Source organism: Hypanus sabinus, chromosome 4 (assembly GCF_030144855.1).
Source record: "Hypanus sabinus isolate sHypSab1 chromosome 4, sHypSab1.hap1, whole genome shotgun sequence".
In the NCBI taxonomy this organism is placed as follows: domain Eukaryota; kingdom Metazoa; phylum Chordata; class Chondrichthyes; order Myliobatiformes; family Dasyatidae; genus Hypanus; species Hypanus sabinus.
The window spans coordinates 91,200,575-91,222,821 of record NC_082709.1 but is presented as its reverse complement, the minus strand read 5'-3'; the positions used below and the strand labels follow the sequence as shown (position 1 = coordinate 91,222,821).

Here is a 22,247-nt window from a genome sequence, read left to right as displayed (position 1 = left end):
CAAGTCCTTTTTAACTACTGCTCTCCCTGTCTCCACAGTTCCGTCGAGTCTCAGAGCCTGTTGCAGTGCCACCAGTGGGGCCGCTGCTGCTGTGCTCTGACGAGTCTTTCCCCCACCCCCTCCAGCAGTATCCAAAGGGGTAAACTTGTTTCTGAGGGGAATGGCCACCGGGGAACTCTGCAATGGTTTCTTTATCTCCTTACCTCTCCTGGTGGTCACCCGTCTAGTGTCTGGAGCCTGAGCTCTGGGTGTGACCACCTCGTCAAAAGTCTCATCCACAATATCCTTAGCCTCCCAGATAATCCTGAGTACATCCGACTCTTGACCTGGTCAGTCAGTCAGGGTATGATACATCTATCCCTAAAGCAATCCTCTTGTTCTTGGTTCTCAAAACATCGGAAAAGTCTGAGTGTTCACCCTATCCAGGTTCCTCATGACTTCATACAAGATCATCGCTCAGTCTCCTGTGCTCCAAAGATCAAAGTCCTGTACTGCTCCTGCTTAACTCAGACCCTCGAATCCCAACAATGTCCTCATTAATCTCTTCTGCACTTTGTACAGATCCAAGGTATCTTTTCCATAGATACCAATCAAAACTGAACACAGTACTCCAAGCATGGCCTCACAAATGTTTTATTTAACTCCAACATACAGTTTTTGGTCATTTCTGAGGAAATGTTTGTACATAGAGTTGTCCACCACAGAATCAGGCCTTTTGGCCCATCAGATCCATGCTGACCATAGTATCTATTTGCAATCAGTGACCAGTTTATTAGGAACCTCCTGTAGCTAATAAAGTGGCCACTGAATGTATGTTCGTGATCTTCTGCTGCTGTAACTCACCCACCTTAAAGTTCAATGTGTTGTGCTTTCAGAGATGCTCTTCTGCACACCATGGTTGTAACGTGTGGTTATTTGAGTTACTGTTGCCTTCCTGTCAGCTTGAACCAGTGGCCATTCTCCTCTGAACTCTCTCATTAACAAGGTGTTTTCACCCACAGAACTGCCACTCACTGGATGTTTTTTGTTTTTCACACCATTCTCTGTAAACTCTAGAGAGTGTTATCACGATTCAAAATTCAAGATTCAAGATTAGTGTCATTTTCTGTACACTAGTGTAAAGAAGAAAGAAATAATTGTTACTCCAGATCTGATGCAGCACAAAATATAAAGAACACATAACAACTTTTAAAAAAAATACGCAAAAATATAAATACTTAAGATAGCATAGATTGATTATATGCCCATAAAGTATTTCTAGGCTACATGTAAGGTGACTGATGAGAAATCATAAAGTAGCGGTGGAGGTGTTGATCAGCCTTACTGCTTGGGGAAAGCAATTGTTTTGGAGTCTGGTGGTTCTCCTTGATGGGAGTGGGACAAAGTGTGGGTGGGATTTTTCAAGTCAAGTCAAACTTCTTGTTGTTTAACTATATTCATGTATATAATACATGATGACACTAGCCCTTTTCCAACATCTTTCTGTATATATTGTACATCCTTGTTGGCAGGCAGGCTGATGTTGGTGATGCGTTGGGCAGCTTCGACTACCCGTTGTGGAGCCTTCCTCTCCGCGACAGTTCAGTTTCCATACCAAGCAGTGACGAAGCTTGTTAGGGTGCTCTCTACTACACATCCTTAGAATGATACGAGTATGGACGTGCGAAGTCCAGCTCTCTTCAGCCTCCTCAGAAAGCAGAGGTGTTGGTGACTGCGTGGGATGTGTTCTGAGACCATGAGAAGTTGTGTGTGATGTGCGCTCTCTGGAGTTTGGAACTACTCTCACTTTCCACTGCTGTGCCAGAGGGGTGAGTGACACAAGTTCTCCCGAAGTCGATAACCATCTCCTTTGTATTGTTGACGTTGAGGAAGAGGTTATTTGCCCGGCACCAGACCTCGATCTCTTCCATCTCCTCTGTATCGGCTGTCTCATTATTGTTGTTGCTGAGCCCCACTGTTGCTGTGTCATTGGTGAACTTTACAATGTGATTGCTCAGGTGTTTGGCTGTGCAGTCAGGTGTGACCGGAGTGTACAGCAGTGGGCTCAGCACACATCCAGGGTGGTGGTGTTGGGAGCACTGGTGATGAAGATGAATAGGAGGGTGTGCACAAAATGAAATTCCAGGAGATCAGCAGTTCCTGAAATACTCAAACCACCCCATCTGGCACCAACAATTACTTAGATCACATTTTCCCCCCATTCTATTATTTGGTCTGAACAATGACTGACCAAGTCTGCAAGCTTTTACGCATTGAGTGGCTGCCACATGATTGGCTGATTAGATATTTGCATTAATGAGCAGGTGTACAGGTGTACCTAGTAAAATGACCACTGAATGTACATTCACGAGGAAATCTGCAGATGCTGGAAATTCAAACAACAACAACACACAAAATGCTGGTGGAACACAGCAGGCCAGGCAGCATCTATAGGGAGAAGCGCTGTCAATGACGAAGGGTCTCAGCCCGAAACGTTGACAGCACTTCTCCCTATAGATACTGCCTGGCCTGCTGTGTTCCACCAGCATTTTGTGTGTGTTACTGAATGTACATTCATCGCATTTACTTGCATTAAGCCCAAAACCTTCTTTTTCCTTGGATGCAAGAAAATGAAGGATGTTGAACGGCTTTGATAATGGGCTTTAAGAGAGGGCTAATACTGCCATTCCCAATTATTTTAAAGAGAACCTCTTGTCCTTTAATGGGCAGCACCTTTACCATGCCTTAGGAGGCTGTGGTCAAGTCTCACCTTCCATTACCTCAGCTTGTAAATTAAGGTTGGTAGTACAATGAAGTCATTTACTCAAAGACAACTACAGCACAGTAGACCCTTCAGCCCATCTATTCCTTGCCAACTTTGCTTTCTGCTTAGTCCCATCTACTTGCACCCAAAGCCCTCCTTAACACTCCCATCCATTTACTTATCTAAATTTCTCCTAAACGTTGAAACCAAATCCATATCCCCCACTTCCACTGGCATCTCATCCCCACCCTGAGTGAAGAAGTTCTGTCTCATGTTCTTAAACATTTCACTTTTCACCCCTAACCCATGACCTCTAGTTCTAGTCTTGCCCAACCTCAGTGGGAAAAGCCCACTTGCATTTACCCTATCTATATCCCTCATAAACTTGTATACCTCTATCAAATCTCTCTACAATCTCTAACACTCCAGTGAATAATGTCTTAACTTCAACATTTCCCTATAAACCAGGTTCTTGTCCCGGCGATGTCCTTGTTAATTTTCTCTGTACTCTTATTGATATTTTCCTGTAGGTAGGTGACCAGAACTGCACACAACAGTACGGCCTCGTAAATATCTAAAACAACTTCAATATCCATCTCCTGTACTTAGTACCTTGCTTTACGCAGGTCAACTTGCCAAAAGCTTTCTTTATGACCCTATCTACCCGTGATACCTCTTTCAAGGAGTTATGGATCTGTTTTCCCAGATCCCTCTGTTCTACCGCAGTCCTTAGTGCCTCATTTATGTAAGTCTTACTCTGGTTTGTCCTCCCAAAGTGCAACACCTCACACTTGTCTGCATTAAATTCCACCTGGCATTTTTTAGCCCAGGTTTCCAGCTGGCCCAGATCCCGCTACACGCTGTGATGGTCTTCCTTGCTAACCACTACAACCCCATTCTTGGTGTCATTCATAAATCTGCTGGTCCAGTTTAACATATTATCGTCCAGATTATTGATTTAGATGATAAACAACAAAGGACCCATCACTGACCCTGTGTCACGCTGTTAGTCATAGGCTTCAATCTGAGAGGCAACCGTCTGATGTTTCCCACAAAGCCAAAGTCTAATCAACTTCATTCTGAATGCCATCTGACTGAACTTTCTTGACCAGCATCTGATGCGGAATCTTGTCAAAGGCTTTGCTCAAGTCCAAATAGACACTGTCCAATGTTCATCAACTTTCCTGGCACCATGGTAGCCAAGCAGTTAGCAGCTCGGAGCGTTGGAGTTCCCAGTTCAATTCCGATGCCACCTGTAAGGAGTTTGTACATCTCATAGGTTTCCGCTGACTGCTCTGGTTTAGTCCCATGGTACAAAGATGTAGAGTTAATAGTAAATTGTCCAGTGATTAGGTTGGTGTTAAATGGGTGGGTTGTTAGGCAGTGTGGGCTCATTAGGCTGCAAGAGCTAGTTCCCTGCTCCATCTGAAATAAAATAAAAAGTAACCTTCATGAAAAACTCTAAGATTAGTTTGACATGACCTACCATGCAAAAGCCATGTTGACTACATCTAATCAGTACATGTCTATCCAAATACATACAGGGTCCCTTAGAATAAACTTCCAACAACTTTCCTTCTACTAACATCAGGCTCACTGGCCTTTTATTTCCCAGCATATTTTTAGAGTCTTTCTTAATGAACAAACCAACATTAGCTGTCCTCCAATTCTCCAACAACTCTCCCATGGCTAAGGACTTTGTAAATGCTGCTGATAGAGCTCCTGCAATTTCACAAGCCTCCCAAAGGTCTGACATTATCAGGCCCTAGGAGTTTATCCATGCTAATTTGCCTCAACACAGCAAGCATGTCCTCCTCTGTAATCTGTACAGGGTTCATCAGCTCACTGCAGCTGTTCTATAGACTGTCTGTCTCATGAATAACTACAGATGCCAAAAAACTACCTTAAAACATCCCCTATTTCTTTTGGCTCCATGCACAGATGACCATGTGGTTAGTGTAATGTTATTTCCTCATAGGTGACCTGAGCTCATTTCTGCTGCTGTCTGTAAGGAGTCTGTACATTCTCCACATAACAGTGTGGGTTTCTTTCCTCTGGGAGTTCCCGTTTCTTCCCACATCCTAAGTCATACGCTTAGTGGGTTGATAGGGGTGTCACTGGCTCGTTGGGCTGGTCAGGTCTTTTGCTATGCTGGAGCCTGAGAAAACATTTGGATACATGGAGGTGCGGGGCTCAGGGATATTGATCAATCTCTGCAAATCTGACTTTGACCTCACAGTTTATGACTTTGTGACCTTTGCACCTTATTGTCCATGTACACTGCACTTTCTCTGTCAAGGTAACATTTTATTCTCCTGCAATGCACCTTACTTTTCTATGTTCTATGTGTAGTCTGCATTCTGTTATTGTTTTGTCTTGTACTCCCTCAACACACTGTGTAATGATCTGATCTGTATGAACAGTGTGCAAGACAAACTTTTCACTGTTTCTCAGTACATGTGACAATAATAAACCAACTTACCAAACCTGGTCTAGCTAGGTAGCAGTGAATTGGCTGGGCAGAAGGGCCAAGACAATAAGACACAAAAGCAGATTTAGGACGTTCAGCTCATCAAGTCTGCTTCACCATTTATTATCCCTCTGAAACCTATTCTTCTGCCTTCTCGTTACTACACCCTTACTAATCCAGAACATCTGGATAATCAAAACCAGTATGCTGCAGTTGTTACCGACTTCACTAAAACCTGTGTGGATGAGTGTGTGCCCACAAAGACTTACTGTACATTCCCAAACCAAAAGCCATGGATGAACCAGGAGGTAAATCGCATGCTGAAGGCTAGATCTGTGGCATTCAAGTCTGGTGACTCAGGTCTGTACCAGAAAACCAGGTACGATTTGCAGAGGGCTATTTCAAAGGCGAAGAGACAATTTCAAACGAGTTTGGAAATGACAAATCGGATGTTCGACAACTGACGGGGCTTGCAAGGCATTACTTCCTACAAAGCAAAACCCAATAGAAATGAAAGGCAGCGATGCTTCACTACCAGATGAACTCAACGCCTTTATGCACACTTTGAAAGGGAGAATATAAAGACAGCTGTGAAGACCCCTGATAACCCTGTGATCTCAGTCTCCGAGGCCGATGTCAGGCTGTCTTTAAAGATGGTGAACCCTTGCAAGGCAGAAGGTCCTCATGCAGTACCTGTAAGGTTCTGAAAACCTGTGCCAAACAACTAGTGGGAGTATTCAACAACATTCTCAACCTCTCACTGCTACGGGCAGAAGTTCCCACTTGCTTCAAAAAGGCAATAATTGTCTAAGAAGAATAATGTGAGCTGCCTTAATGACTGTCACCTGGTAGCACTCACATCGACAGCTTTGAGAGGTTGGTCATGACTAGACTAAACTCTTGACTCAGCAAGGACCTGGATCCCTTGCAATTTTCCTATTGCCACAATCGGTCAATGGCAGATACAATCTCAATGGTTTTCCACACAGCGTTAGACAATACAAACACTTACATCAGGATGCTGTTCATCAACTATAGCTCAGTATCTAATACCATCATTCCCACAAACCCGATAGAGAAGTTGCAGAACCTGGGCCTCTGTACCTCTGCAATTAGATCCTCAACTTCCTAACCAAAAGACGACAATCAGTGCAGATTAGTGATGATAACACTGGCGCACCTCAGGGGTGTGTGCTTAGCCCACTGCTCTACTCTCTAAATACACATGACTGCATGGCTAGGCATAGCTCAAATACCATCTACAAATTTGCTGACAATACAATCATTGTAGAATTTCAGGTGGTGACGAGAGGGCATACAGGAGTGAGATATGCCAACAGGTGGAATGGTGCCGCAGCAACAACCTGGCACTCAATGTCAGTAAGATGAATGATCTGATTGTGGACTTCAGGAAGGGTAAGATGAAGGAACACATACCAATCCTCATAGAGGGATCAGAAGTGGAGAGAGTGAACAGTTTCAAGTTCCTGGGTGTCAAAATCTCAGGAACTAACCTGGTCCCAACGTATTGATGCAGCTACAAAGGCAAGACAGTAACAATACTTCATTAGGAGTTTGAATGATTTCATATGTCAATAAATACACTGAAAAACTTCTATAGTTGTACTTTAGAGAGCATTCTGACAGGCTGCATCACTGTCTGGTATGGAGAGGCTGCTGCACAGGATCGAAATAAGCGGCAGCGGGTTGTAAATCTAGTCAGCTCCATCTTGGGCACTGGCCTACCTAGGACATCTTCAAGGAGCGGTTTCTTAGAAAGGCAGCGTCCATTATTAAGGACCTCCAGCACCCAGGGCATGCCCTTTTCTCATTGTTACCATCAGGTAGGAGGTACAGAAGCCTGAAGGCACACACTCAGCAATTCAGGAACAGTTTCTTCCCCTCTGCCATCTGATTCCTAAATGGACATTGAACCCATGAACACTACCTCAATTTTTAATCTATATCTGTTTTTTGCATGATTTTTAATCTATTCAATATATGTATACTGTAATTGATTTTCTTTATTTTTTCATTTTTTTTCTTCTATCTTATGTGTTGCATTGAACTGCTAGGTTAACAAATTTCACAACACATATCGGTGATAATAAACCTGATTCTGATTCAGCCTCTGCTTTAAATATACCCAATGACTTGGCCTCCATAGTTGTCTGTGGCAACGAATTCCACACCCTCTGGGTAAAGAAACTCCTCCTCATCTAAATGGACTTCCATGGACTCTGTCTACATTGCTCAACGACTCTACAGACCTCCATAAGGTCTGGAGCACAGATTGAAGCTCTTGTTCTAACGATCACCTTTGTTTTTCAGGGGCAGAACCTGCTGAGGCCTACTGGAGTGAGGAAGCCAGAGCCTTTCTGTGGTGGTAGAACTAGGCAAGGAACTTACAATGACATTCAATCCCTTGAGTCAACATCTGTTTTCCTTTCAACTTCAGAAGTGAGAAAATATCTGGAGGAGAACTTCCCTACTGCTACAGACACCAGTCTTTAATAAATGAATGATTCTGATCGTGTAAGATGGTTCTCGATCTCTTAAACCAGAATTAAAATCTGGTTATTGGTGTAGGTTCATCCTATACTTTATACTCAAGTTAAAGTGTGTTTGCGTCATGTTAATTGTTTTGCCTTATACACTTTAATCATTTAACTACATACTTGTCTATTAACTTTGTTCCTTCGAAGGTATATTTTTAATTCTTTGAAGGTAAATTTTTCCTTGATTAAGATGGTGGTTTTTTGGAAAAGATTTTTGGTTTTGCTTAAGATGGCGTTATGTTTATATTTTTCGTGTTTCTTCCAGACAAGGCATCGCTTATCTCAGCTTAAATATTTTTTGTTTTGTCTGGGCCAGAGCCCGAGTTCTAATTGTTTTTAGTGATTATATTTTTATTCTTTTTACAACTAACTATACTTAGAAATATGGTTTTTATTATAGCGATTTTATTTTTAAAGTCGGGGTGATTCTTTTATATATATCCTTTTTATATGGAGTGTTCTTCAGCTGACATGGGGGTAGGATTAGTCTTACTTTTTCTCTTTTTAAGTCATATTTTGGCTTTTTCTCTTTTTCTCGGGGGGTGGGGGGATGGTCTGTTTTCTAATTCTATTTTTTTTGTACCAGTTTGTGTTAGTTTTTTTATTCGGGCTGTTTTTGAACTTCAAATATGTCTGTGTTGTCGTCACTTCCGGGTTTTCTCACTACTTTTGTTCCTCTTCCGGGTGCATGAGTTTACAAGTTGGTTAACCCTTTCTATACCAAAGGGTTGATTATAGAATTATGGCTCAGACCATTAATTTTGTGTCTTGGAATACTAATGGTTTAAATCATCCAATTAAACGAAAGAAGATTTTCAAAGTATTCCAAAGACTTAATGCTCATATCATTTTTGTACAAGAAACTCATGTGGGGAGGGAGGACAAATTTCGTTTTTTTAGATTTTGGCGGGGTCAACAGTATCACGCAAATTCGAATGCTAAAGTAAAAGGAGTTTCAATTTTTATTGACTCTATTTCATTTGTTCAACATGATATTTTTTCGGATCCGAATGGCAGATTTTTGTTAATTACGGGTTTACTTTGTAATAAAAAGGTTGCTTTGGTTAATGTTTATGCTCCAAATGTGGATTGTCCTGACTTTTTTAAGTCTTTATTTACTTCTTTACCCAATCTAAACGAATATAAGTTAATAATGGGTGGTGACTTTAATTGTTGTTTAAATCCTCTGATGGATAAATCTTTATCTATTCAGACTTTACCTAATAAGTCGGCCACTTGTATTAACTCCTTTTTGACTGACAATGGAGTTTTTGATATTTGGAGATTCTGGTATCCTAATGACAAAGAGTTTTCTTTTTTCTCACATGTTTATCACTCTTATTCAAGAATTGATTATTTTTTTGTAGACTCTTGTTTTATTCCATTGGTAATCGGTTGTAACTATGATATTATAGCTATCTCTGATCATGCTCCGTTATTACTTTCTATGAAATTTACGGATACAGCTTCTAATGCTAGACAATGGCGATTTGACTCTACCTTGTTGCAAGACTCTGACTTTATTAAATTTATGGAGGAGCAGATCGACTTCTTCTTCTCAACTAATTCTACAGATGATATTTCCTGTGGAACACTTTGGGACACTTTTAAAGCTTATATACGTGGACAGATTATTTCTTATTCTGTTGGTTTGAGGAAACGTATCAAGATGGAAACTCTTTTATTGGTTGATAAAATTAAAGAGATTGATAAGAAATATTCGATTGCTCCTAGTAAGGAGCTTTACAAACAAAGGGTTGAACTTCAAATGGAACACAAGTTTATTACTTACATCCTCGATTGAAAATCAATTAATGAAAACTAAATCTGATTTTTATATACATAGTGATAAATCTGGTAAACTGTTAGCTAGTCAATTGAAGAATGCTCTGGTTAAACGTCAAATCACTAAGATTGGTCAGCAGAATGGGAATCTGACAGTTAATCATGATGAGATAAATAAGGCATTTCAAGATTTCTATACCTCCCTGTATCAATCTGAATTTCCTCAAGATTATAATACCATGTCTGATTTTCTGGGGAAATTAAATTTTCCAAGGTTATCATCTGATGATCTTTTGATATTGGATACTCCTATTACGGATGTAGAAATTAAAGGGGCTATTTCCTCAATGAATTCTGGGAAAGCACCGGGTCCAGATGGTTATACAGTTGAATTTTTAAAATTTTTTTCCGCTACTCTTTCCCCTTGGTTAGGTAAGGTTTTTGAGGAGGCCATTAGATTAGGGAATTTGCCACAATCTTTTTATAGAGCTTCCATTTCTCTAATATTGAAGAAAGATAAAGACCCTACTAATTGTGCTTCTTATAGACCTATATCTTTATTGAATGTAGACTCCAAGATTTTTTCTAAGTTACTGGCATCTAGATTGGAGAAGGTATTACCCAAAATTATTTCAGATGATCAAACTGGCTTTATTAAAAATCGTTATTCTTTTTTTAACATTAGGAGATTGTTGAATATTGTTTATACTCCCTCACATGATACTTCAGAATGCGTGATTTCATTAGATGCGGAGAAAGCATTTGACAGAGTTGAATGGCCTTACTTATTTAATGTGTTGGAGAAGTTTAATTTTAGTCCGATATTTATATCATGGATTAAATTGATTTATCATACTCCTGTAGCCTCAGTGGTTACCAATAATCAAAGATCTCCCTTTTTTCGCCTATTTCGGGGCACTAGACAGGGATGTCCTCTTAGTCCATTACTATTTAACATTGCCTTAGAACCTTTGGCAATTGCCATCAGACAATCACAGGATATTTTGGGTATTAATCGTGGGACAGATATTCATAAGTTATCTTTGTATGCAGATGATTTATTACTATTCATTTCTAACCCGGAGAAATCCATTCCAGCAGTTTTATCATTATTGGCTCAATTTAGTGAGTTTTCTGGGTATAAGTTAAATCTTAATAAAAGTGAATTGTTTCCATTAAATAAACTGGTCCCAATTTATGGAAGTTTACCCTTTAAATTAGTTAATGACTCTTTTACTTATTTAGGGATCAAAATCACAAAGAACCATAAAGATTTATTTGGATTTAATTTTTTACCCTTAATTGATCAGATTAAAGGTTTGTTTACTAAGTGGTCACCTTTGTCTCTATCCCTAATAGGTAGGATTAATGCTATTAAGATGGTTATTTTACCTAAGTTTTTATATATTTTTCAAGCGATACCAATTTTTATCCCGAAATCTTTTTTTACTAATGTTGACTCTAAAATTTCTTCATATATATGGCAGTATAAAAATCCCAGGTTAGGTAAAACATATTTACAGAAGACAAAAAAGGAAGGTGGGTTTGCATTACCTAATTTCAGATTTTACTATTGGGCAGTTAATATTAGATATTTGTTATGTTGGTTGAAAGATGGGGGTGGATCTTTTGGCCCTTGTTGGGTGAGTTTAGAAACTAAATCGGTATCAGCTTATGCTTTGGGTTCTATTTTAGGGACTTCTCTCCCTTTTGCTCTTTCTAAATTGCCGAAACGAATTGACAACCCGATAGTTAAACATACATTGCGTATATGGTTTCAATTTCGGAGATTTTTTGGGTTGACTCAATTCGTTTTAAATAGTCCTATTGTATCTAATTGTTTTTTTCACCCTTCCATTATAGATCAAGCTTATTCAGCTTGGAAAACTAAGGGATTACTAAGATTTTCTGATTTATTTTTAGATAATTGTTTCATGTCTTTTGAACAATTATCCAACAAATATAACTTGCCGAGATTTCATTTTTTTAGATATTTACAGATTAGACATTTTTTAAGTTCTGTACTCTCTACGTTTCCAAATTTTGTGCCTTCAGATACTTTGGAGAGTTTATTTGAATTAGACCCTTTTCAAAAAGGGCTTATTTCAAAACTTTATAATATAATTATAAAGATACGTTTAGAGCCTCTTTATAAGACTAAACAGGATTGGGAAAGAGCTTAGTTTTAGTATTTCTAGTGAGAATTGGGATAGAATTCTTCAATTAGTTAATACATCATCGTTATGTGCCAAACATTCACTAATACAATTTAAGGTTGTACATAGGGCCCATATGTCCAAGGATAAATTAGCTCATTTTTACTCTCATATAAGTCCTATTTGTGATAGATGTCATTCTGAAATTGCGTCTTTAACTCACATGTTTTGGTCGTGTTCATTTTTGGAGAAATATTGGAAAGATATTTTTGATATTATTTCTGCAGTTTTGAATATTGATTTACAACCTCATCCTATTACCGCAATTTTTGGTTTACCAATGTTAGATTCACAGCATTTATCTTCTTCAGCCCGTCGAATGATTGCATTTCTAACTCTGATGGCTAGAAGATCTATATTGTTGAATTGGAAAGAAATTGATCCTCCCACTGTATTTAATTGGTTCTCTCAAACTATGTTATGTTTATATTTAGAAAAAATTAGAAGTGGTACTTTTGAGACTTCTATTAAATTTGAAAAGTTATGGAGACCATTTATTCAACATTTTCATATGATGTAATATGACCCTGTGCCAAGTACATTTGATTTCCCAGCTTTTAGCTTATGTATTTTGAGAGGACCGGAAGTGACGGCATTGATGAATACTTATTTTTGTGAGATATTATAAACAGCCCACTTTTTTTTCCCTTCTCTTTTGTTTGTTTTTTTTTCTTTTATATTACTTATTAGTTATAGTTATTAGATTAGATTAGTTAGTTTTGCATTATATAAATTTTTTTTGTTTTTTTTTTCTTTTTTCTGTTTTTTTTATATTATACATTATGAAATATTTAGATTTACTATGTCCATACATATATCTTATGGCTTATGTCTTGGTAAACTCATTTATATTGTAACTATTTATGTTTCTTTTCATATGTAATGGAATGTGTATGTTGGTAATTTCTTTATCAATATATCATCTGTATTCTGTCCATATTACTAATATTAATAAAAAGATTTAGAAAGAAAAGAAAGTCAACATCTTGGGGATACAAAATTATAAGAAGTATAGATATGGTAAATACAGACAAGCTTTGTCCACTGAAGGTGAATGAGACTAGAATCAGAGGTCATGGGTTAAAGGTGAAAGGGGCACATGAGGGGAACTCCATTCAAAGGGTGGGTTGGTGAGAGTGTGGAACTGGGTTTGACTTCAACATTAAGAGAAACTTGGTTAGGTACATGAATGGGAGGGTTAGGGAGGGTTCTGGTCTAGGTGTGGGTCAATGGGATTATACAGATCAATGGTCTGGCATGTACTAGATGGGCTGAAGGGGCTGTTTCTGTGCTGAAGGGTCCACATCTGCTGTACTGAGTGAACTCGTCAGCAAACGTGCAAATGGAACCCACAGCATAAGTGTGCAAATGAACTGGGGAGGGAAAGCAAAGGAGCTTGTGATCAACTAACACACAACATGCTGCAGGAACTCAGCAGGTCAGGCAGCATCTATGGGAAGAAATAAACAGTGAATATTACAGGCAAGACCCTCCATCAGGACTGGGCAGGAAGGGGAGGGGGGAAGCCAGAATAAGATGATGAGGGTGGGGTGGGGGCTGGAATGGAAGATGATGAGTGAAACCAGGTGAGGGGGCGTGTGGGGTGGTGAATGGAAAAGGTAAAGGGCTGATGGGAACACGGGTACACACCCAAAATCAAAAATCGAAGACCGAAGAAGTAATTAAAAATATGAACTTCAGGAAGCCGCGGGAAGTGTTGCTGTAGATTGCAGAAGTAACCAAATCCTCACTCAATCAATCCCCGGGGGCAGCTTCATGCACAGCGTTCAAATGGTTCTTAAACCTTTTCTTTCCTAAACTAACGCAAATCAATGGTGAGGGAATGTTTGAAAATTACCGCGGAACAGCGCTGTGGTTGGAAGACTCGAACCCCTGTTCCTCTTTGTCCCGACAAGGAATGGTTCGAAGCGAATACATAGACAGCACACGTATAATTTCTCCCGGTTAATTTTTCTCGCCACAGAGGTCCACTGGCTGGGTTAAATAAGGCGCACAAGTACTAAGATTGATTACTCACACAACTCGCACACTTTCTGACTCACTTGAATGTCGTGTATTCTACTAAAGCCGTCTCCCCAGAACAATTCCACCAGGTTGCGAAGCGTGCTGGGTCCAGGCATTTCGGACAAACCCCTGACCCGCAGCGCTCTGGTTCCAGATGGCGCCGAGCAGGCTGAGCAGGTCTCGGAGCCTTCGGCATCTTTTGTGTTCTTCGCCTCCGCTGTCCCGGTGGGCGAGGCCCCTTTCCGAGAGGATGTGGCTACACCGGGGAGCCGAGTCAAAGCCATCATTCTCCTAAGGATGAACCAGATACCGGACTGAGTCATCACTCTTTCCTTCCCCCCTCTCAAAAAAACAATCCCTTCCTTCATTTATTCGAGAGACGGGCCTAGCCCACGTGAGGGGAGCCGGAGAATGGGTGGTCCTCCCGTTCCTCCGTCAGAGCGTGGTGGGTTCAAATCCCAACTCGCCAAGTGCCCTGCTAAGGTGATGAATGCGGCGTCGGCATTGTTCCCCGGAAAGAACCCAACTCTCCCAGCTTCCCGCAAAGGATCTCCTGGTGCTAAAGAGCAACGGGATGTTTACTCGTTTTCGGAAAGGTAGACGGCACCTACAGGAGGAGCTGCTTCATGAAAGCGGCACCTTATCATTAATAACACAAGGGATTCGGCAGATGCTAGAAACCCAGAGAAACACACACAAAATGCCGGAGGAACTCAGCAGGTCTGCGGAGGGGAATAAAAGTTGACGTTTGGTGCCGAGACATCCATCAGGAAAACTTTGTGTTACTTGTCATAGTTTTCCGGGCCGTGCTCTCTCTCCTGTCGAGCGGCATCTGTTGAAGGCAAAGGAATTTCAGATATCAGATAGCATTGTTTTATTATTTAGGACTTTTCTCACTGGAGTGAAGGAGGATGAGAGTTGATTTGACAGAGGTACACACCTGTACCAAGGAAAGTGGCCACTGAGTGTGTGTTCATGGTTTTCTGCTGCTGCAGCCCGTCTATAAGACCGTAAGTTATAAAAACAGAATTAGGCCGTTTGGTCTATCGAGTCTGCTTCGCTATTCCATCATTACTCAGTCCCATTCTCCTGCCTTTTCCCCATATCCCTTCATGTCCCGACCAATCAAGAATATATCAGCTCCTGTCTTAAATATAAAGACTTGGCCTCCACAGCTGTCCATGCCAAGGGATTCCACAGATTCAACACTCTCTGGATAAATAAATTCTTCTTCATCTCCATTCTAAGATGACACCCCTCTATTCTGAGGCTGTGACCTCTGGCCTTAGACTCTCCCATTATACATTTTCATACTTTATTTCAATTTAGAAAATAGTGAACCCTTTCATTTCTTCTACCAATGTGTATAACAATACACTTCCCGACACTCTATTCCATCTGCCATTTCCTTGTCTCTTCTCCCAATCTATCAAAGTTCTTCTATAGCCTCTCTACTTTCTCAAAGCTACTTGCCCCTCCACCTATCTTGGTATCTGCAAACTTTGCCACAAAGCCATCAAAATCATTGAGAAATAACGTAAAAAGAGGTGGTCCCAACACAGATCCCGGTGGAGCACCACTAGTCACCGGAAGCCAACCAGAAAATACTCTCTTTATTCTGTTACGTACCCGTGGGTATCTTGTGCCTGTCACATGACCACGATGTAATTGAAGCTATGCTGGGCATGATGTAATGGTCTTGTGATGGTGGAGTGATGTAATTTTCCTGCCAATGAGAGGTCATGTGATAGTTTTTTTCAACAGGGTATAAAATGGGAACCCCTCCCTGTGACACAGGGCAGTTCATGGTTGAATTCCCAAGTGACTCCGTTCTGCTGTGTAATCAATGTTATGACACAGTTTTGTTTTAAAATGGAGTTTTACTTTCTGCCTTAGGTCTCAAAGGTTATTGCCGGCAGTTTCGCTATAATACTGCCATTTCAGTCCAGTCAGAGAGTGAAGATTTATTGAAGTTTGGGAAGCTGGAAGAATCAAAGAAAGTTGGTGTTGTCGGCTGTAAAGCAGGTTCGACCTTTATTTAATCTTCGTACAAGGAATTAGTAACTTGTGTCCGAGATAACTCCTGCTTTGCCAAGAGAGCAGAAAGAGTTGGATGCAGAGTTTTGCCAAGTAACGATCAGTGCCTTTAAGCCATTTTATTTCCTTCAATTGTAAATCCCTCAGCGAAGCATACTTCGGCTGGGATCAGCAGTAATGTCATGAAAGAGGATTTAATTACCTCAAGGGAAAGTCTCTCCTAACTGACTGTAAATCATTTTGGACTTTTTTTTCCTCAATACTACTTTAAAGAACTGAGTTCGCATTTCTCGCTTTAAGAACTGTTCAAGCTGCCTAATCGCAGCCCACTTCCGGTTAAGTTAGTAGTTTGTTTACTTTTGGGTTTTTTTTAGCAGTGCTTAATAAATGTTTTATATGTTATAAAAAACCTGTCTCAATTATATTTTGTCTCAATTATACCTGTCTCAACACCATTGTTGCTGGATCGTAACAATTGGGGACTCGTGGGATGAACCATTTTTGAGTTTAAATGCTTGTTTGATTTTTGATCAGTGTTTTGGAAAAGGGGAATACCCAATTATTTTGTTTGGTTGGCTTGTGAGTGGTATTTGGCAACACAGGTATGTAACAATTCCCACTCTGCTTCCTGCCAATCAGCCACTGCTTTATCCATTTTTGAATCTTTCCGGTAATGCTATGGGCCTGTAGTCTGTAAAACAGCCTCATGTCTGGCACCTTGTCAAAGAACTTCTGAAAATCCAAGTACACAACATCCACTGATTCTCCTTTGTCTGAAATAACTGCTTGTTATTTCTTCAAAGAATTCCAACAGATTTGTCAGGCAATATTTTCCCTTGAGGAAACCATGCTGACTACAGCCTGTTTTATCATGTGCCTCCAAGTACCCCGAATCCACACCCTTAACAATTGACTCTGACATCTTCCTAACCTCTGAGGTCAGATTAACTGGTCTATAATTTCCTTTCTTCAGCCTCTCACCCTTCTTGAAGAGTGTAGTGATATTTAAAATTTTCCAGTCTTCCAGAACCATTCCAGAATCTAGTGATTCTTGAAAGATCATTACTAATGCCTCCACAATCTCTTAAGCCACCTCTATGATGTACATCATCTGCTCTGAGTGACTTGTCTACCTTCAGATCTTTCAGCCTAAGCACCTTCTCCTTAGTAATAAGCAACTACACACACTTCTGCCCCCTGACACTTTTGAGCTTACAACATACTGCTTGTGTCTTCCTCAGTGAAGGCTGATGCAAAAATACTTGCTCAGTTCATTTGACATTTCCTTCTCCCCCATTACTACCACTTGAGCATCTTTTTCCAGCGTTTCGATATCTACTCTCACCTCTCTTTTACTCTTTATCTTTCTGAAGAAACTGTTCATATTCTTGTTAATATTATCAGCTAGCTTACTTTTGCATTCCATCTTGAGCTTCTTAATGGCTTTTGAAGTTGCCTTCTGTTGGTTTTTACAAGCTTCCCACTAATTTTTGCTCTATTATACGTCCTCGCTTTGGCTTTTATGTTTGCTTTGACTTCTCTTGTTAGCCACGGTTGTGTCATCTTTCCTTTAAAATACTCCTTCCTCCTTGGGATGTATATATCCTGCGCCTTCCAAATTGCTTCCAGAAATTCCAGCCATTGCTGCTCTGCCATTATCCCTGCCAGTGTTCTTTACCAATCAATACTGGCCAACTCCTCTCTCATGCCAATAAATTCGCTTTACTCCACTGTAATACAGATACATCTTACTTCAGTTTCTCCTTCTCAAATTTCAGGATGAATTTGATCATTTTTCCCAAGGGGTTCTTTTACTTTAAGCTCTCTAATTAATTCCGGTACATTGCATAACTTGCAATCCAGAATAGCTGATCCTCTCGTGGGCTCACCCACAAGCTGTTCTAAAAAGTCATCTCGTAGGCGCTCCTGAAATTCCCCCTCTTGAAATCAAGAACCCACCTGATTTTCCCAATCTACCTGCATATTGAAGTTCCCCATGGCTACCGCAACATTGCCCTTTTGTCATACATTTTCTATCTCCCATCCTTACTACTGTATGGGGGTCTGTATATAACACCCATCAGGGTCTTTTTAACTGTGCAGTTCCTTAGCTCTATCCACAGTGATTCAATAACCATCAACCCTATGTCACCACTTTCTAAAGATTTGATTTCACTTTTTACCAACAGAGCAACTCCCTCTGCTTTCCTGCCTGTCCTTTCAATGCAATGTGTATCCATAAACATTAAGCTCCTAGTTATAATCTTCTTTCAGCCATGTTTCAATGATGCCTACAGCATCATACATGCTAATCTGTAACTGTGCTGCAAATTACACAGCTTTTGCATCAGTCTTCACTGTGGAAGCCACCAGCAGTGTGGTGGAAGTTCCAGGTGTCAGGGGTCATGAAGTGTGTGAAGTTACCATTACTATAGAGAAGGTTCTTGGGAAAGTGAAAGGTCTGAAGGTAGGTAAGTCACCTGAACATGATGGTGTACACCCCAGGGTTCTGAAAGAGGTAGTTTAAGAGATGGTGGAGGCATTAGTAATGATCTTTCAAGAATCACAAGGTGCTGTAATGATTCTGGAAAACTGGAAAATTGCAAATGTCACTTCACTTTTCAAGAAGGGAGAGAGGCAGAAGAAAGGCCAGTTAGTCTGACTTCGGAGGTTGAGAAGATGTTGAAGTCGATTATTAAGGATGAGGTCTCAAGGTACTTGGAGGCACATGACAAAATAGGCCATAGTCAGCATGGCCAGGGAAAATCTTGCCTGACAAATTGGTAGAAGAAATGAAAGGGTTGTCTGTTTTCTAAATGGGGAGAAAATACAAAAAAACTGAGCTGCTGAGAGTCCTTGTGCAGGATTCCCTAAAGGTTAATTTGCAGATTGAGTCTATGCTGAGGAAGGCAAATGCAATGTTAGCATTCATTTCAAGAGGATGGACTAGAATATAAAAGCAAGGAAGTAATGTTGAGACTTTATAAAGCACTGGTGAGGCCTCACTTGGAGTATTGTGAGCAGTTTTGTGCTCCTTATCTTAGAAACAATGGGCTGAAACTGGAGAAGGTTCAAAGGAGGTTCACAAAAAGGATTCCAGGTTTAAATGGCTTGTCATATGAAGAGCATTTGATGGCTCTGGTCCTGTATTCACTGGAGTTCAGAAGAATGAGGGGTGACTTCATTGAACCCTATCGAATAGTGAAAGGCCTTGATAGAGTGGATGTGGAGAGGATGTTTCTTATGATGGGAGAGTGGTGAATCTATGGAATTCTTTGCTGCAGACAGTCTTTATGTATATTGAAGGTAGAGGTTGATAGATTCTTGATTGGTCAGAGCATGAAGGCATAAGACAGGAGACTGGGGTTGAGAGGAAAATTGGATCAGCCATGATGAAAAGGCGGAGCAGACTCGATGGGCCAAATGGCCTATTTCTGCTCCTATATCTTGGGTTCTTTAGTTCTTCTGCTTTATTCCATCTACTGCATTCATTCAAATATAACACTTTCAGTCCTATATTCACCCTTTTTAATTTTGTCCATATACTGCGTGCATTCAGATATAACACTTTCAGTCCTATATTCACCCTTTTTAATTTTGTCCATATACTGCGTGCATTCAGATATAACAGTTTTGGTCCTCTATTCACCCTTTTTGATTTTGTCCATCTTTTATATTGCAACTCATCTTGATTACTGCAGTTTTGTCCTCTCATCAGCCTCTTATTGCTGGGAGTTCACTACACACTGCCTGTATAAACCAAACACTTCATCTTTAGCACTGTCACTTATCCCCCTGCTAAATTAGTTAAAACCTAGTTGAACAACTGTACCAACCTGCCTGGAAGGATATTGAACCCTCTTGGTTCGGGTGTAACCTGTCCCTTTTGTACAGGTCGTACCTTCCCCAGAAGAGATCCCAGTGAACTCCTGCCCCCTACACCAGTTCCATGGCCATGCATTCACCTTACAAATCATCCTATTCTTACCTCACTGGCATGTGGAATGGGCAGCTATCCAGAGATTACTACCCTGGAGTTCTTGTTTCTCAGCTTTCGACCTAGTTCTCTGAAATCTCTGTTCAGGACCTGCTCACCTTGTTTCCCTATGACTGATGTCAGTATGTACCAAGACCTATGGCTGATCATCCTCGCCCTTGCAAATGCCATGGACCTGATCTGAGAATCCTGATGCTGGCACTAGAGAGGTATCGTACCACCCAGGTGTCTCGATCAAGCTCACAGAGCCTCATCTCTGTTCCTCTGGCGATGGAATCTCCTGTCGACACTGCAGTCCTCTTCACCTATTTGCTCTTCTGAGTCACAGGTTCGACATGTTGTGCGTTCAAAGATGCCCTATGCACACCACTGTTGTAAAGCAGGGTTATTTGAGTTACTACCAACTTCCAGTCAGCTTGAAACACTCTCACCATTCTCCTCCGACCTGTCTCATTAACAAGGTTTCAGAACTGTTTCTGTTTTTCGCACAGCTCTCTGCAAACTCTAGAGACTGTTGTGTGTTAAAATCCCAAGAGATCTGTAGTTTCTGAGATACTCAAACCCACCCAGTCTGGCACCAACAATCATTCCACAGTTAAAGTTACTGAGATCATGGGTACTCCCCATTCTGATGTTTGTTCTGAACAACAGCTGAACCTCTTGACCAGGTCTGCTTGCTTTTCTGGCAGAGGTAATGATCAATCCAACTACAATTACTGTGCGTGGTAATGATCTATACTAATAAAAACACTGTTCGTCATAATGATCAATACAAATAAGAACATGTATGTGCTAACGATCAATACAACTACAATCACTGTACGTGGTAACGATCAAAACAACTACAAACGCTGTACGTGGTATCGATCAATATAATTACAAACGCGCATGTGCTAATGATCAATACAACTCCAAGCTCAGTACGTGGCAACGATCAATACGACTACAAACACTGTACGTGGTAATGATCAATCCAACTACAAAGACTGTACATTGCAACGATCAATACAAATACAAACTCTGTACGTGACAATAATCAATCGAACTACGAACACCTACGTGGTAACCATCAATCCAACTACAAACACTGTACGTTGCAACGATCAATACAACTACAAACACTGTACGTTGCAACGATCAATACAACTACAGATGCTGTACGTGGTAACGATCAATAGAACTACAAACACGTACGTGTTAACAATCAATACAACTACAAACAGTGTAAGTGGTAATGATCAATATAACTACAAAGATTGTAGGTAGTAACGATCAATACAAATACAAACTCTGTACATGGTAACGATCAATCCAACTATAAACACTGTACGTGATAATAATCAATCTAACAACAAACACTGCATGTGGTAACGATCAATACAACTACAACACTGTATCTGGTAACAATCAATGCAATTACAAATGCTGTATGTGGTAACGAACAATCCAACTACAAACACTGTACTTGCTAACGATCAATACAACTACAAACACTGTACTTGCTAATGATCAATACAACTGCAAACGCTGTACGTAGTAATGATCGATAGAAGTACAAACACTGTATGTGATAATAATCAATATAACTACAAATGATGTACGTGATAATAATCAATACAATTACAAAAACACTATGTAACAATAATCAAAACAACTACAAACTCTATGTGGTAACGATCAATACAACTACAAACAGTGTAAGTGGTAATGATCTATACAACTGCAACGACTGTACTTGGAAATGATCAATACTACTACAACCACTGTACGTGGTAATGATTAATTCAAATAGAAACACTGTATGTGATAATCCAACTACAAACACTGTACGTGGTAACAATCAGTACAACTACAACCACTGTACGTGGTAATGATTAATTCAAATAGAAACACTGTATGTGATAATCCAACTACAAACACTGTACGTGGTAACAATCAGTACAACTACAACCACTGTACGTGGTAATGATTAATTCAAATAGAAACACTGTATGTGATAATCCAACTACAAACACTGTACGTGGTAACAATCAGTACAACTACAACCACTGTACGTGGTAATGATTAATTCAAATAGAAACACTGTATGTGATAATCCAACTACAAACACTGTACGTGGTAACAATCAGTACAACTACAACCACTGTACGTGGTAATGATTAATTCAAATAGAAACACTGTATGTGATAATCCAACTACAAACACTGTACGTGGTAACAATCAGTACAACTACAACCACTGTACGTGGTAATGATTAATTCAAATAGAAACACTGTATGTGATAATCCAACTACAAACACTGTACGTGGTAACAATCAGTACAACTACAACCACTGTACGTGGTAATGATTAATTCAAATAGAAACACTGTATGTGATAATCCAACTACAAACACTGTACGTGGTAACAATCAGTA

The 22,247-nt window shown here is 40.2% G+C and overlaps 1 protein-coding gene across 10 annotated transcripts in view; it reads right to left on the bottom strand.

Annotated features, from left to right (window-relative positions):
* LOC132392985 (cytochrome P450 27C1) overlaps positions 1-22,247 on the bottom strand; it is a 99,742-nt gene that overhangs the window by 65,706 nt on the left and 11,789 nt on the right. For 2 of the 10 annotated variants that reach the window (XR_009511704.1, XM_059967638.1), the window contains exon 1: positions 13,836-15,700. Coding sequence is in view for 4 of the 10 variants with exons in the window: in XM_059967638.1 (XP_059823621.1) it covers positions 13,836-13,993 (158 nt within the window). In the remaining 6 variants the exon portion in view is untranslated. Of the gene's footprint in view, positions 1-847; positions 1,113-6,650; positions 6,751-13,810; positions 16,658-22,247 lie in introns of those variants that run through there. The other 8 variants (XM_059967635.1, XM_059967639.1, XM_059967642.1 and 5 more) reach the window with 8 other exon arrangements.